The 16,284-nt window shown below is 43.5% G+C and overlaps 1 protein-coding gene across 2 annotated transcripts in view; it reads left to right on the top strand.

The window, feature by feature from the left end:
• Smim14 (small integral membrane protein 14) overlaps window positions 1-16,284 on the top strand; it is a 49,269-nt gene that overhangs the window by 15,094 nt on the left and 17,891 nt on the right. For both annotated transcript variants that reach the window (XM_059275914.1, XM_059275915.1), the window contains exon 2: window positions 13,483-13,591. In XM_059275914.1, the coding sequence (XP_059131897.1) occupies window positions 13,517-13,591 (75 nt within the window). In that variant the 5' untranslated portion in view covers window positions 13,483-13,516. The remainder of the gene's footprint in view (window positions 1-13,482; window positions 13,592-16,284) is intronic.

Genomic DNA, 16,284 nt, shown 5'->3' with positions numbered 1-16,284 from the left:
CCTGGCAATTTGAAAGGCCAAGAAGAAGCTGTCAAGAGTTCCCTTTCAGTGAAAAGGTAGAAATTCTCAATTTCATAAGGAAAGAAAAAAATGCTGACGTCAGTAAGTTCTATGGCAAGAATAAGTTCTATGACATTGTAAAGAAGGAAATGAAATTCATGTTAGCTCAAAATTAAAAAAAAAACAAAGCCGGGTGGTGGTGGCGCACGCCTTTAATCCCAGCACTGGGAGGCAGAGCTAGGCGGATCTCTGTGAGTTCGAGGCCAGCCTGGGCTACCAAGTGAGTTCCAGGAGAGGTGCAAAGCTACACAGAGAAACCCTGTCTCGAAAAACCAAAAAAAAAAACAAAAAAAAAAGAAAAAAAAAAAAAAAAAAAACCAAAAAACAAGACCTCTGGCTCATAAAACCCCTTGAGAGCTGTACCAGGCTTTTTTCTTTTAGGCCACCAACCAGCTCCAGAATCTTGACACAGAAACTGACTAGTTTTGAATGCTCAGACTAGCTTAGTTTTTTGCCCCAGGGCTTATTCCCTTTCTTACCTCTGTCTGCTGACTCCATGGCTGCTTCTCCGTGGTGGCTGGTGGTGCCTGGCTCCTTGCCCCAGTGCGGCCCGTGTTCTCCCTCTTTTCTCTTGTTCTTCCTTTTCCTTTCTCTTCTCTCCAGCCGGTTTCTCCTCCTGTTTATTCTCTCTGCACACCATTCTACCTATCCTCTCTCCTGCCCAGCTGCTGGCCGGTCAGCTCTTTATTAGACCAATCAGGTGCCTTAGGCAAGCAGGTTGAAACAAACACATCTTTACAGAATTAAACACACATCCTTACATCGTTAAATAAATGCAGAGTAAACAAAATTAATACACCTTTACACAGTTGAGTAACATTCTACAGCATAAACAAATGTGTAACACATCTTTGCCCAGTTAAAATAATACTCTACAGCCGGGCAGTGGTGGCGCACGCCTTTAGTCCCAGCACTCGGGAGGCAGAGCCAGGCGGATCTCTGTGAGTTCGAGGCCAGCCTGGTATCCAAAGCAAGTTCCAGGAGAGGCGCAAAGCTATACAGAGAAACCCTGTCTCGAAAAACCAAAAAAAAAAAAAAAAAAAAAAAAAAAAAAAAAAAAAAAAAAAATAATAATAATAATAATAATAATAATAATAATACTCTACAACAGAGAGCCAGATTCCCACTTGTAAAAATGTGTTGTTTATTATTTGTGTGTGTATATGTGTGCTCATTCGGAAGTCAGAGGAGGGTATTAGATCCCCTGAAACTGAAGTTACATGGCTGTGAGTTTTGGGTGCTGGTGATCAAATTCAGGTCCTCTGGAAGAGCAGAGAAAATGCACCCCAGATTCAAGGAGTTCTCAAAGGGATTAAGCAGAGTGCCAGAAGAGGACACCCAATGCCCTCTTGTGGCCTCTGCACACACATATGTACACATACATACACAAGTAAGTCTTTAAAAAAAGTAAAACTTGGAAATTAAAGCATACACATGTAAATTCATGTTTAAGAGACAGGATCTTGTTCTGTCTAGACTAGCACAGAACTCCTGGGATTGAGTGGTCTTTGTCTCATTGTCTCAAATAATGGGGACTATTGGTTCATGCCATTTTCTCCCTTGGTGTCAGAAGAAATTAAACTGTACAGTGAGAAGTATTGTTTCTCTCCCGAGTGTGGTGTCGCATGCCTTTAATCCCAGCACTCAGGAGGCAGAGGCTGGTGGATCTCTTTGAGTTCCTAGACAGCCTAGTCTACAGAGTGAGATCCAGGACAGCCAAGGCTACACAGAAAACCTCCCTAAGGCTTAGGGCTATTTGTATCTATCTCTCCATAGACAACTATCATTTATTAATGTGGCAGGTGGCTTACCACATGGGATGTTTTGTTTTAAATTTTTTAAACATTGAGTGTGTGTGTATGTATGTGTGCCCACTCTGGTACATATCGTAGAGGTCAGAGGACAGCTTGCAGGGATCAGTTCTCCCTTCTACCAGTAGTTCTTGGGAATTGAACTCATGTCACCAGGCGTGGTAGCAGGCACCTTCCCTTTCTAGCCATCTCATCAGCCAAGCGTTTACAGAGTAGTTAGTTTACTTCTATTGGGGTGTTGTGTGAGTGACATGAATGTTGGGCCCCTCCGAGGCCAGAATGGACATCAGATGCCCTGCGGCTGGACTTAGAAGCTGCTTAGATGGGTGCTGGGAACCAAACGTGGGTACTCTGGAAGAGCAGCAAGTACTCTTAGCCGCTGCACCGTCTCCAGCCACCCAACATTGGGTTTTTCAGTAATATCTTCTATTTATATGTATGTGTAACTATGAATATGTGTATGAACATATGCATACCCATATGTCAAAATATAGTTTGAGCCTGGTGGCGGTGACACACGCCTTTAATCCCAGCACTCTGGAGGCAGAGCCAGGTGGGTCTCTGTGAGTTCGAGGCCAGTCTGGTCTACAGAGCGAGATCCAGGACAGGCACCAAAACTACACAGGGAAACCTTTTCTCAATCCTCCCTCCTCCCAAAAAAAATATATATACATATATATTGATTCAAACAGTAAAATATATAGGAAAATAAGGGGGAATCATTATCTGGTCACTGGAACAATGACCACTATGATTACTTCAAATAATATCCCTCTCCTCCAGTTTAAATTCTGGGTGTGTGGAAATCCTGCATATTTTTTTAAGACCTCAACCACAAGAATTTCACATTGAACGCAGAAATTTCTAATTCTTTCTTAAGAGGAAACTGAAAGTTTCAATATTTCTGTCTTTCTCTCTCTTGGTTTTTCAAGACAGGCTTTCTCTATGTAGCCTTGACTGTCGGCTCAAGATTTCTTTCAGAAAGAGCAGGAAACAAACATTTATTGAAGAAAGTGACTTAGGGATTGATGAAAGAAAGATTAAATAAGGGTGTATATTTTTAGAATAAAGTCTGAAAAATTAAGGAAAATCCAAATTGCAGTCATTTTGAGGGCCTTGGACCTCAGTACATTTCTTTTTCCTGCTAAGTTGTCTGGCTTTGACAGACAAGCCCTCAGCCTGGAGTCTTCCTCTTCAGCTTCCCAAGTAGCTGGGACTACACCTCGTGCCACAGGCTACGCTCCAAAAAAGTTATTTTGAGAAGAGTCTTACCATGTAGCCCTGGCTGACCTGGAACTTGCTCTGTAGACCAGGCTGGCCTTGAACTCAGAGAGATCCAACCACCTCTGCCTCCTGACTGCTGGGATTGAGGGCATGGGTCGCCACATCCAATTTTCAATTTATTTATTTATTTATTTGGGTTGTTTTGTTTTGTTTTTAAGACGGAGTTTCTCTCAGTAGCCCTGGTAGGTGGCCTCAAATTCAGAGATCTGTCCGCCTCTGCCTCCCAAGTGCTGGGATTTAAATAATTTATTTTTAATGTTATTTTTTCAGTTTACTGTGTGTGTGTGTGTGTGTGTATGTGTGTGCGCCCATGAATGTATGTGCACGTGCACATATGTCTCCCTGGAGGCCAGAGGAGGACATAGGAGTCCTTGAGCTGGAGTTACAGGCAAGTGTGAGCCACTGGACATGGGTTCTGAAACCAGACTTGGGTCCTATAGGAAAGCAGCAAGGGCTCCTACCCATTGAGCCACCTCTCCAGCCCTATAGAAGAAATTCTTGTTTGTTTGTTTGTTTGTTTTTTGAGACAAGGTTTCTCTGTGTAGCTTTGGAGCCCTTCCTGGAACACACTCTGTAACACAGGCTGGCCTCAAACTCACAGAGATCCGCCTGGCTCTGCCTCCTGAGTGCTGGGATTAAAGGCATGCACCACCACCGCCTAGCTAGAAAGAAATTCTTAATTTTACATGACAGGTGATTAAAAGCGAATAATAGGAAATACCTCTGGGAATGCCTTTAATCTCAGCACTCAGGAGGCAGAGGCAGGAGGATCTCTCTGAGTTTGAGGCCAGCCAGGGCTACACATGGAAACCCTGTCTCCAAAAACTAAAACAAACAGACAAAAACCCTGGAATCAGTAAGACAAAATAATTTGAAAAAGGCGAAATATAAATGGTGATAAACCTGACAAGATGCTCAGTGTCAGTAAAATTAGGGAAGAAAAACAAAGGATGTATTTTAGGGAGGCACTTAGGAGGCAGAAGCAGGCAGTTCTCAAGTTCCAGGCCAGCCAGAGCTACATACTGAGACTTTGTCTCAAAAAGAAAAGTAGCCGTTTCAATGTAGACTTAAACATGGAGAAGAGACCCATTGGGTGAGCTTGGACTTCTTAAGATAGTGTGTCCTGGCCAAGAGTTTTTGTTTTTAAATTGTTTATTTTATATGCCTTGGTGTTTTTGCCTTTTTATATGTATGTGTGAGAGTGTTGTATCCCCTGGAACTTCAGTCACAGACCGTTATGAACTGCTGTGCGGGTGCTGAGACTCGAACCCTGGTCCTCTGGAAGAGCAGTCAGTGCTCTTAACTGCTGAGCCATTTCTGCAGCCCCTGGCCAAGAGTTTTTAAAATAGATCATGCTCACAGACTAGAGTACTATTTTGTGTGGGACTCTCTTATGCTATAATTAGAGTATATACCCTGTGCTATTGGTAAAAGTGGCACAGTCTGGGCTATAGGTAGTCCAGTGTTTGAGTTTTTGCCTAGTATTCTGAAGCCCTGGGCCACATCCTCAGCTCTGAAGGAAAAGACAATTAGTAAATGTCTGGACATAAAGATGAGTGTTGCGGTATTTTTAAAAAATCGACAAGGCCCTAAGAGCCAAGTTTGTGATCAAGGAAGGCCTGAATTGTTCATTCAGTTATCTAGGTTTCATGTCAAAAGTTGTGGAGTCAGACAACAGTGGCTCATGCTTTAATCCCAGCACTCGGAAGCAGAGGCAGGCAGATCTCTGTGAGTTCAAGGCCAGCCTGGGCTACAAAGTGAGTTCCAGGAAACCCTGTCTCAGAAAAACCAAAACAAAAAAATGTAAAAGGATAAGGAATTATTCGTGCCAGACTTTACTCTGGTACCTCCGGGGCAAGGAGGTGGATTAGCAGGGCAGGAAGATTGGCTGTTTCTGTTCTTCTGAGGCCCACCGAAATCAGTCAGTCTGAGACTGTAGCATGACTGCTCTGTTCTTGTTCCTGACAGCTAAGAGCATTTGGCCGAGCTGCAAACTACTTAAGTTTTATTTCTTCAAGGAATCGAATCCTGGCTGTAAGCATCATTCTGAAAAGCACACTGTGGTAGAATTAACATGTCTCCTTCTTAACCTCCATGGTTGCAAATAGGCCATTAAATTTGACCTTGTCCCCAAGGTGAAATCAGGCAAATTGAGCCCACGGAGTATTTGTTTCTAGTGGTAGATTATAAACCGATGGACAACATTGGGAAGTTTCCTCACCAGCTACAGAAACAGCAGGACTCCCCGACTTACTGTTCTCAAATGCCAGAGAGAGGCTGGCCAGCTTGGCAGCAGTGGGATTGCTGGCTTTGGCTTCTCGTCAGCCAGCCCGCGTCCTTAGCTGCTTTTCCTTACTACAGAGTGTCTGGGAGGCGGTGGGCTTGAGAGCTTGCTCTGTATACCTGATTTTTCCCCCGCACCACATAAACTGTTGTTTAGCAGATACTTCCGTCAGATTCTGTCACAAATGCTAACTTCATAGGAAAGTACTGACATTGTAAGGTAAATGGTTAGTGTGAGTTATTTCCAAATGCTTAAACCTGAGAGTAGGGACTTCAAGGTAGCTATTACCTGAGATCATTGTCTGCTCAGCGCGACTTTTATTTATGCCCATGTGTAATTCCTTCAACTTCCCTAGATTATCCTGAAATTTTTTAGAGTATGTTTTTAACTTTTTAAATGATTTACTGATCTATGTATATGTGTGTGTGCCTTTGTAATTTATGTGACCATGGAGGCCAGAGGGCATTGGGTCCTCTGGAACTGGAGTTACAGGTAGTTGTGGGTGCTGGGAACTAATTGGGGCCCTCTGCAAGAGGGTGAGTGCTCTTAGCCACTGAACCATCTCCCTAGACCTCGTGTGTGTCTTTATGACTTAGGTCTTCTGTGACCACTTGCATGCATTTTTAGAGACAAGACATCTCATATGAAGATGACCTTGAATTTCTGATAGCCCCGAAGCCTGCTGCCATTTCCAGGCATGTGCCACCATGCCCTTCCTGCTTATGAGGTTCTGGAGATCAAAGCCTGCATGCTCGGCAAGTCCGCTGTCAACGGAGCTGGCTGCTGCTCCTTGTTTGCACAGCTTTAGGAAACAATGGTGAAGTTGGTCAGCCCCCAAGGACTAGGCCCATTCCTTTGATGTGGCTCTGTTGCCTAACTTCAAGGATGGCTGCTGAAGAGGCAAGCAGCATTAGCATCAGGAAAGGCGAGGAAGCGGTTTAAATGCCTCCCTCAAAGCCTCTTGGAGGCTGAGTCCCAGCCTCTGACTCAGTGCCTTGTTAAGTCTTGCCTACAGGGTGCTGCTTCACAGTGTCTCTGAAGCAAATGTGAAGTGGAATTGGTTGCCTTGTTCAGCTTCAGTTGCATGTTGACAGTCTTGCTTCCTAACCAACTGTGTCCTTGCCACTAGAAGAGAAGAAGGTGTTTGTTTGTTTGTTTTTTCCAGACAGGGTTTCTCTGTGCAGCTCTGGCTGTCTGGAACTCACTCTGTAGACCAGGCTGACCTCAAACTCACAGAGATCCACCTGCCTCTGCCTCCCGAGTGCTGGGATTAAAGGCATGTACTACCATCACTTGGCAAAAAAAAAGGTTATTTTAAGGGGCTGGAGAGATGGCTCAAAGGTTAAGAGCACTAGCTGTTCTTCCAGAGGTCCTGAGTTCAATTCCCAGCAACCATATGGTGGCTCACAACCATCTGTAGTGAGATCTGGTGCCTTCTTCTGGCCTGCAGGGGCACATGCAGACAGAACTCTACATAATAAATAAACAAATCTTTTTTTAAAAAAAAAGGTTATTTTAAGATGGGAACTGTCAAGTGAAAATGGAATAGAACTGAAAATAGCTTGTTTACCTGTAGAAAGTTCTGTAGAAGTGTGGAACTGTTAAAAAGTGTCCTAGCTTGAAAATACTCATTTTCATCTGTAGAAGCTCATCGAGATGAGCATAACTTGAGACCCCAGTCTATTTATAAATACATTTCTGGCACATAAAAGTATAAACATTATCAAGAATTCCATAGGCTTGAGAGATGGCTCAATGGTTAAGAGTACTGGCTGCTCTTCCCGAGGACTGGGGTTCAATTCCCAGCACCCACACGGTGGCTCACAACCATCTATAGTGGGATTTGATGCCCTCTTCGGACATAAAGTTGATCTAGCCCTCATATACAATAAAATGAATAAATCTTAAAAAAAATCAAAAGAATTCCTTAAGTATTTTTTCAGTGAGTGCTGTGGCTTGAAGCCGTGAGGGTGGACTTGACAGTGGTAGGTAGTGACGAGGATGGGTTCTTTGGGAGGAGAGGCAGATCAAATCAAATTTTGTTAACAACATTGAAAGGCAGACTTGAAAAGAGCTGTGTTTCCACTTGTGATGGATTGTCCAGGATAGAAGCAAATCTGTCTTTTCCCCTGCTGGTACCAGGCTGGCCTCGAACTCACAGACATCTGCCTGCCTCTGTCTCCCCAGAGCTGGGACTGCATTTTTGGTATTCCAGTTTCATTTTTAGAACATCTTAGTGAAGCTGGATGTGATGCACACCTATTACCTCAGGACTTGGGAGGTAGAGGCAAAAGGTTGGAGTTCACAGTTGTGATATGTACATCAAGTGTCAGACCAGTCTGAGCTCCAGAAGACCGACTGGAACAAACACAAAGCTACTATCAGCCAACACTTCATTGGCTGAGGAAGATTCAGCCAGGAGGAAGAAAAGACTAGTAAAGGTAGATTATGTCATTTACTCTATTTCTATTTCTGTTGTACACAGTTCACTAAGGAGAAGTCTGACACTCCCCCCCCCCCCCTTTTTTCCCTTTGGTTTTTTTTTTTTTGGTTTTTCGAGACAGGGTTTCTCTGTGTAGCTTTGCGCCTTTCCTGAACTCACTTGGTAGCCCAGGCTGGCCTCGAACTCACAGAGACCCGCCTGCCTCTGCCTCCCAAGTGCTGGGATTAAACGTGTGCGCCACCACCGCCTGGCTTTTCTTTGGTTTTTTTGAGACAGGATTTCTCTCTGTAGTTTTGGTGCCTGTCCCAGCACTTGCTCTGTAGACCAGGCTGGCCTCAAACTTATAGAGATCCGCCTGCCTTTACCTCCCGAGGGCTGGGATTAAAGGTATGCACCACCATTGCCTGGCTGTGGTTGATCTATTGTGTACCCCAGTAAAACTTACCTGGGGATCAGAGAACAGAACAGCCACTAGATTAGACATTGAGGCCAGATAGTGATGGCACACACACACCTTTAATCCTATCACTCAGGAGACAGAGATCTGTCTGGATCTCTGTGAGTTCAAGGCCACACTGGGAACAGAGCCAGGCATGGTGGCACACACCTTTAATTCCAGCACTTGAGATCTCATGTCTTTGCTTGGGAAGGACACACACCTTTAATCCCAGGAAGTGATGGCAGGAAGCAGAAAGGTACGTAAGGCATGAGGACCAGGAACTAGGGGCTTTTAGCAGCAGTTCAACTGAGACCCTCAGGGGTGAGGACTCAGAGGCTTTCAGTCTGAGGATTCGTTGGAAACAGGAGTTGACGAGGTGAGGTTGGCTGTGGCTTGTTCTGTCTCTCTGATCTTTCAGAATTTACCCCAATGTTTGGCTCCGGCTTTTTTTTTTTTTTAAATTAATAAGACCTTTTAAAATTTGTGTTACACCTGGCCCTTTTTTAAAAGATGTGGCTCCAGACAATGTGAATGAGAAGGGTTTGTACACAGTACTTCCTAGCCTTTGGAGGGCTGGCTGCAGGCACCTCCATTCCTCCTTCTACTGGACTCCTGCTGAGACTCTTCTACAGCTTGATTTCAGGACAGCTTAGCAATGTCTCCAGATCAGCCAGTGAGAAGAAGGGTCAGTGCAGTAAAGGCTATGACCGGCCTCCATCTCTAGAACCCACGTGATGGAAGGCGAGAACCAACTCTCCCGGATTCCCCTCGGACATACACACATGCACAGCCCCCTCCCCCAGTATGTTTTAAAAGATTTCTTTTTATTTATTTTATTTTTGGTTTTTTGAGACAGGGTTTCTCTCTGAAACAGTCCTGGCTGTCCTGGAACTCTGTCTGTAGACCAGACTGGCCTCGAACTCTGAGAGATCTGCCTGCCTCTGCCTCCTAAGTACTGGGATTAAAGGCGTGCACCTCCACTGCCTGGATATTTTTATTTTTAATTATATATATATGTCTGTGTGGGTATGTGTACATGAGTATAGGTACTCACATAGTTCAGAAGAGAGTGTCAGCTCCCCTGGAGCTGGAGTTACAGTTGTGAGCTACCCAACATGGATGCTGGGAATTGAACTAGGTCCTCTGTAAGAGCAGTCCCTGCTCTTAGCCACTGAGCCATCTCTCCAACCCTCTAAATTAAAAAATTATATATATATAGAGAGAGAGAGACAGAGAGAGAGAGAGAGATTCCCCCAATCCCCACACTGAGACCTAATTATTTCTAAAAGCTGTCTCCTATAGTCATACTTTTATTCATTTACTCAGAACCACACTGATAGGCATTTTAGACTACCATTTTTTTGCTTTTAGAACATACAAAGTTGTTCCTGCTTTGGGCCTAGGAATGTATAGATTTATACAGTGTGAGGTCCTGGTTCATTCTCCAACTGACACTTGGATAGGCAGGGCCAAAGTAACTAAAGTTGATTTTACTAGGTTTTTTTTTTTTTTCATGTTATGTGCATTGGTGTTTTGCCTGCATGTATGTCTGTGTGAAGTATTGGAACTCATGGAACTGAAATTACAGACAGTTGTGAGCTGCCATGTGGGTGCTGGGAATTGAACCCTGGTTTTCTGGAAGAGCAGCTAGTGCTCTTAATCACTGAGCTGTCTGTCCATCCCTACTAGTTTTTTGTTTTGTTTTGTTTGTTTGTTTGTTTTTTCAAGACAGGGTTTCTCTGTGTAGTTTTGATGCCTGTCCTGGATCTCGCTCTGTAGACCAGGCTGGACTCGAACTGACAGAGATCTGCCTGGCTCTGCCTCCTGAGTGCTGGGATTAAAGGCGCATGCCACCACCACCTGGCCCCCACTAGTTTTTTGATAGGTGAAATTGATGTTTTGTTTTTTTTTTTTTTTAATTACATTTCCTCTGTTTTGTGTTTGCTTATTGACTTTGTGTCTTCTTGGGGCCATGGTCTTTGCCCATTTTTCTGTTAGATTATTTCCTTTTTAGGGGGGGTGGGTTACTCTGTGTCCTAGAACTTGCTCTGTGGACCAGGCTGGCCTTGGAACTCAACAGAGATTTGCCACTGCCTCCTGAGTGCTGGGATTAAAGGCGTGCACCATCACCATCCGGGTCTAAGGTTACTATTTTCATACTGGTTTTTAGAGTTCTCTATAAATGAAGGAAATTATTCCTTTATAGAGATTGCAAGTGTTTTTTTTGTTTGTTTGTTTGTTTGTTTTTTTTTTTTCCCAGAGGTTGTCTCTTCATTTTGCTCTGTATTTTTGGCTTCTGACTTATTATTTGGTAAAGTTATTGATAGTTTTTCTTTCTTTCTTTTTTTTTTAATGGCTTCTTTGGTTTCAGTCTTTCTATGTGAGGGTTGGGGATGGGAAGCCAGCTCTCCTAACACCATTTATGGAATAATTCATCATCGTCCCATTTCTTAGGCTGCTCAGACCCTATTTATTTCTACAGCCTACATCGTTAGCACTGACCTGTCTTCCAAGAGCATCTTGTCTACAAAGTCTGTCTGTCTCCTCCCTGCTCCTCTCCTCCTTCCTCCTTCCTGTACTGGGGATTAAGTTGAAGCCCTGCTGCATGCTAGGCAAGTGCTCTACCATTGACCTGTATCCCAACTCCCTTTCTTTTCCTTTGGCTGTTTAATTTTTGACATTGGGTCTCGCTAAGTTGCCTAGGCTGACCTTGAAAGTGTCTCTGTATCCTGTTGCAGGCAGGCCTTGAACTTGTGTTCCTCCAGCTTTGCGTCCCAAGTAGCTGGGATTACAAGCGAGCATCACTAGGCTTGGCCAAATTCCCTTTATGTATTAGTTTTCCCTCCTCCCAGTTTTCCACAGCACAGGTGAGATGATTTTTTTTCTAAACTAGGTCAAATCCACCTTTGTGGGCTTCACATTGTTCTTTGGGTAAACACCTGATCCTCAGTGTGACCTAAAAGACCACTGTGGCCTGACTCCTCCTGTCCCTCCGGACCTGTTCACAGTTTGGTTTGAAGTCATTCTTCCTCCCTGCACGTGGATTTGAACTAAGACACCCTAGGCAGCAAATGAGTCACCTCAGTACTCACTTGATTTCCCATTGCTCTGGGATGTCTTAAAAATTGCCTGATATGCCTTAGCTGCAAACCCACTGTTGTATTCATTTTAAGGAGATTTATTTTAAGAGTGTACACATGCTAGCGTTTGTGTGCGTGCACGTGCAGGCCCTCAGTGCGTGCACTTGTTCTGTGTGTGAATATGTGCACTTGAGTGCAGGTGTCCATGGAAACCAGAGCCGTCGGAACCTTCTGGAACTGGAGTGACAAGCCGTTTGAGCTGCCCGGTGTGGGTGCTTGGAATCACACCCCTGCAAGTGCAGCTGATGCTCTTGACTGCGGAGGCATCTCCACAGCCCCTGTTTTATGCGTTTTATCAATTTTAAAAACTGTTTTGACAGAGGATAAATCTGGTTGCTAGTATTCCATCCCAGAATCTCACTTCTCTTGTTTTTCAGAATGAAACAATGAGTCTCTAGCTGTTGTCATTAATAAAAAAAACTTTAGGTTTCTTTATGTGTATGAATGTTTTGCCTCTATGTATGTATACATGTGTATCACATACATGCCTGGTCAGAAGAGGGCATTAGCTCCCCAGGATATGGGGTGGCAGATGCTTGTAGGCCACTGTGTGGGTGCTGAGAATCAAACCTTGATCCTTTGCAAGAGCCACAAGTGTTTTAAATGCTGAGCCATCTCTCCTATCCCTGTTGTCATTAATTTAATTCCTTAAACATTGATATTATTATTATTATTATTATTATTATTATTATTATTATTTGGTTTTTCGTGACAGGGTTTCTCTGTGTAGCTTTGGAGCCTGTCCTGAAACTCACTCTGTAGCCCAGGCTGGCCTCAAACTCACAGAGATTCACCTGCCTCTGCCTCCCTAGTGCTAGGATTAAAGGTATGCGCCGCCGCTGCCGCCGCCGCCACCGCCACCACCACCCGGCTTAAATTTTTATATATGTATATGTGTGTATCTGCATGAGTTTACATGTACCACATGCTTGCAATAGCCTATAGAGGCCAGAAGAGGGTATTAGATCCCCTGAAACTGGAATTTCAGACAGTTCTGAGCTGCCCAGTGTGGGTGTTTGGAATTGAACTCAGGTCCTCTAGAAGAGTCACAAGTGCTCCTAACTACTGAACCATTTCTCTGTATCCCAACCCTCTTTTTCTAACTATGTAGCCTAGGCTAGCTTCAGACTTGTGTAGTTGAGGCTGGTTTTAAATTTTTTGTAGCCTCCTAAATTCTGGGATTATAGGCATATGCCACTGTACTTAGACAGTCTATTTTCTTGATAGCATAAAAGTTGCTTTAAATTTTAAAATTTTATTTCAGTAGCAAATAAAGTTTAGGAATTTAAGTAATTAAGTAAAATAGGCCATAGCATCAGAGGCAGGGCCAGTTAGAGCACCCAAAGATACTTACTTTATAGAAAGTTGTGCCAGGCGGTGGTGGCGCACGCCTTTAATCCCAGCACTCGGGAGGCAGAGGCAAGTGGATCTCTGTGAGTTCAAGGCCAGCCTGGGCTACAGAGTGAGTTCCAGGAAAGGCGCAAAGGTACACAGAGAAACCCTGTCTCAAAAAAAAAAAAAAAAAAAAGTCGGTTCTCTCCTTGGCCTGACCTGAAAGTACCTTCCCCCAGCTGAGGTGTCCCGCCAGCCTTTGACATGTACTTTGGGCTGGAGAGATGTCTCAGCGGTTAAGAACACTGACTGTTCTTCCAGAGGTCCTGAGTTCAATCCCAGCAACCACATGGTGGCTCACAACCATCAGTAATGAGATCTGGTGCCCTCTTCTGGCCTGCAGGGGCACATGCAGGCAGAACATTGTATGCGTAATAAATAAATCTTTAAAAAGAAAAAAAAGAAAGTTGTGCTGGTTGCAGAAGGAGCCAGTAGCTTGTATAGATTCATAATTCATATGATAAATTGTGACTACTATACAGCAGGAGTAGTTTCATAAGGCATATGCCATTAGTAACTGTGGACTACATATAGCGTAAGCAAGCACTGTGAATCCATGCAGTATATGAACTTTTTGTAGCTGATGAGAAGCTCAGCGGTCCTCTTAACTGTGTTTTCTTTCTTCCTAGATTTCACTAGTCGAGTAAGATCGAGCGGGTAACCATGGCTGAAGGTGGATTTGACCCCTGTGAGTGTGTCTGCTCTCATGAACATGCGATGAGAAGACTGATCAACCTGGTGAGATGGACAGAGCTGTCCTAGTCCGCACTGGTCTGTGTTCTTCCGGGTGGCGAGATGAGTATTTGTCTCAGTTACGTTTCTGTCGCAGCCATAGATCGCGACCCAAGGCACCTGGGGGAGGAAAGGGTTTATTTCAACTTTCCCTCAAGAAGGGAAGTCAGAGAAGGAACTCAAGGCAGGAAGCTGGAGGCAGTGACTGAAGGAGAGGCCACCGAGGAACACTGCTTAATCGCTGGTGCCCCATGACTTGCTTAACAACCCAGAATCACCAGCCCAGGGGTGGCACCGCCCACAGTGGCCTGAGCTTCCCACATCAATCATTAATCAAGAAAATGCCCCACAGGCCTGCCCACAGGCTAATATGATAGAGACATATTCGCAGTTGAGGTTCCCTCTTCCCAGAGGACCCTCATTTTTGTCTAGTAGACAAAAAGCTAACTAGCACAGAGGTTAATAGAGGATTTTCTCAAGATAGTCCCTAAAAAATATTTGATAATGGAAACTCCATGGTGAATTACGATATAATGATAAAACACTTGCTAGCACTTGTTTTATTAGAGATAAAAGCCGATTATTTTCTTTACTTCTGTAGGTTTATTTTAAGGATATTTGCCATCCTGGTTAGTTAAACACAATCATGTTGAGCCTGTTGTATTCATGTTGGAACAGATAGTTGCTTTTAGTTATGTGGAGTTTGCCTACCAAGCTACTGTGAAACCATGGATCCTTTCTGGTATACACAGTTCAGTCCTTCTCCAACATAGATCATGACAGTAGGAGTCTGTAGAAGAGGGATAATGTGGTGAACACCATCATTAGAACATGGGAGTAATCTCAGTAGAAAACTATATATGCTAATGAGAAGTAGGAAAGAATAAAATATCAATACAGTAAACCATCCTGTTTACAAGGTAAATGAGCAAAACATATTCAGAACTACCAGAAGAAAATCAGCAAAATGACAGGGTCAGATACATTGCTTTCACCAGAAACCCTGACTATAAGTAGTCATAATTCTGTAGATAAAGCACAGAAATGGACTGGAGAGATGGCTCAGTGATTGAGTGTTTATTCTTCCAGAGGACCCAGGTTCATTTCCCAGATAATGAGGCAGTCATAACCACATGTAATTCTAGCTGTCAAGGTTCCAATACTCTTTTCTGGACTCTATAGGCACCTGCACTCACATGCACATACCTATACACAGACACACAGACATGCATTTTAAAAATAAACCCACCATAGAATGTCTGATTGAAAGACAAAACTCAACAGAATGCTGCCTATAAGAAACTCAGCTAATAAGCCAGGCATGGTGGCACACGCCTTTAATCCCAGCACTCGGGAGGCAGAAGCAGGTAGATCTCTGTGAGTTCAAGCCAACCTGGTCTACAAAGCAAGTTCCAGGACAGCTAGGGCTGTTACACAGAGAAACCCTGTCTTGAAAAACAAACAACAACAACAACAACAAACCCAAACAAACAAAAGAAAGAAACTCAGCTCACCTGTGAGTACATAAACGGAATAGAAAGATAAAGAATGGTTTTCAAGCAAATGGGATCCAAAAGCAAGAAGGAGTAGATTAAGTATAAACAAATTTAAAGACAAAATATGTTACACAAAGGATATTACTATGTATTGGTAATTGAACAGTTTGTCAGAATATAATGATGAATTTATATGCACCAAGTTGGAACAGCTAGTTGTAGCTGGAGAGTTTTCTCTCCGGGTCCCTCCAAGCCCCAGCAGTCCGACAGCCCACTTAATAAACACACAGACGCTTATATTATTTAAACTGTTTGGCCTAATGGCTCAGGCTTCTAGCTATCTAGTTCTTACATCTTAAATTAATCCATTTCTATAAATCTATACCTTGCCACATGGCTCGTGGCTTACCAGCATCTTCACATGCTGCTTGTCATGGCGGTAGCTGGCAGTGTCTCCCTCTGCCTTCCTGTTCTCTCAATTCTCCTCTCTGTTAGTCCCGCCTATACTTCCTGCCTGGCTACTGGCCAATCAGTGTTTTATTTATTGACCAATCAGAGCAACACATTTGACATACAGACCATCCCACAGCAGCTAGTTTTATAAAGGCAAGCACTAATAGAAAAAAAGGGAGATTTTGACCCCAGTGTAATAGTGGGAGGCTTCAATAACTTTGTAAAACCAGAAAAAAAAATCCTAAAGTTCCATCTGGGAGCATAAGAGACCCTTATGTGGCAAGGAAACTTGAGCAAAACCAATATTGAAGGCATAAATCCAATTTCAAAACACACTACTGAGTCATTGTAACAGAAGCAACCTAAGCAGACATGTAGACCAGGGAACACATTTGAACTCAGAAATCTCCCGTTGGCTGGTTATTAGTAGAGGTAATAGATATAGTATATATTAAAGATAGCCAGAGAGGTGGCTCAGTACCACGTAGCTGCTCACAGCCACGTGTTACTCAAGTTCTAGGGGATCCAACCTAAGTTTATGGCCTCTGGACACTGCATGCACATGATACACACACAGACAAGTAGGCATACACATACACAAAATAAAAATTCAGAACCCTTCTATAACTTCCTATGGAAAAACTGATTTTCACATGTAGAAGATTAAAACTAGACCTTTATCTCACCACACACACACACACACACACACTCACACTTACTTTTTTTTTTTTTTTTTTTTTGGTTTTTCGA

This window comes from Peromyscus eremicus, chromosome 10 (genome assembly GCF_949786415.1).
Source record: "Peromyscus eremicus chromosome 10, PerEre_H2_v1, whole genome shotgun sequence".
Taxonomy (NCBI): Eukaryota; Metazoa; Chordata; class Mammalia; order Rodentia; family Cricetidae; genus Peromyscus; species Peromyscus eremicus.
The sequence above is the reverse complement of the archived record's forward strand: the minus strand, read 5'-3'. Positions and strand labels throughout refer to the sequence as shown.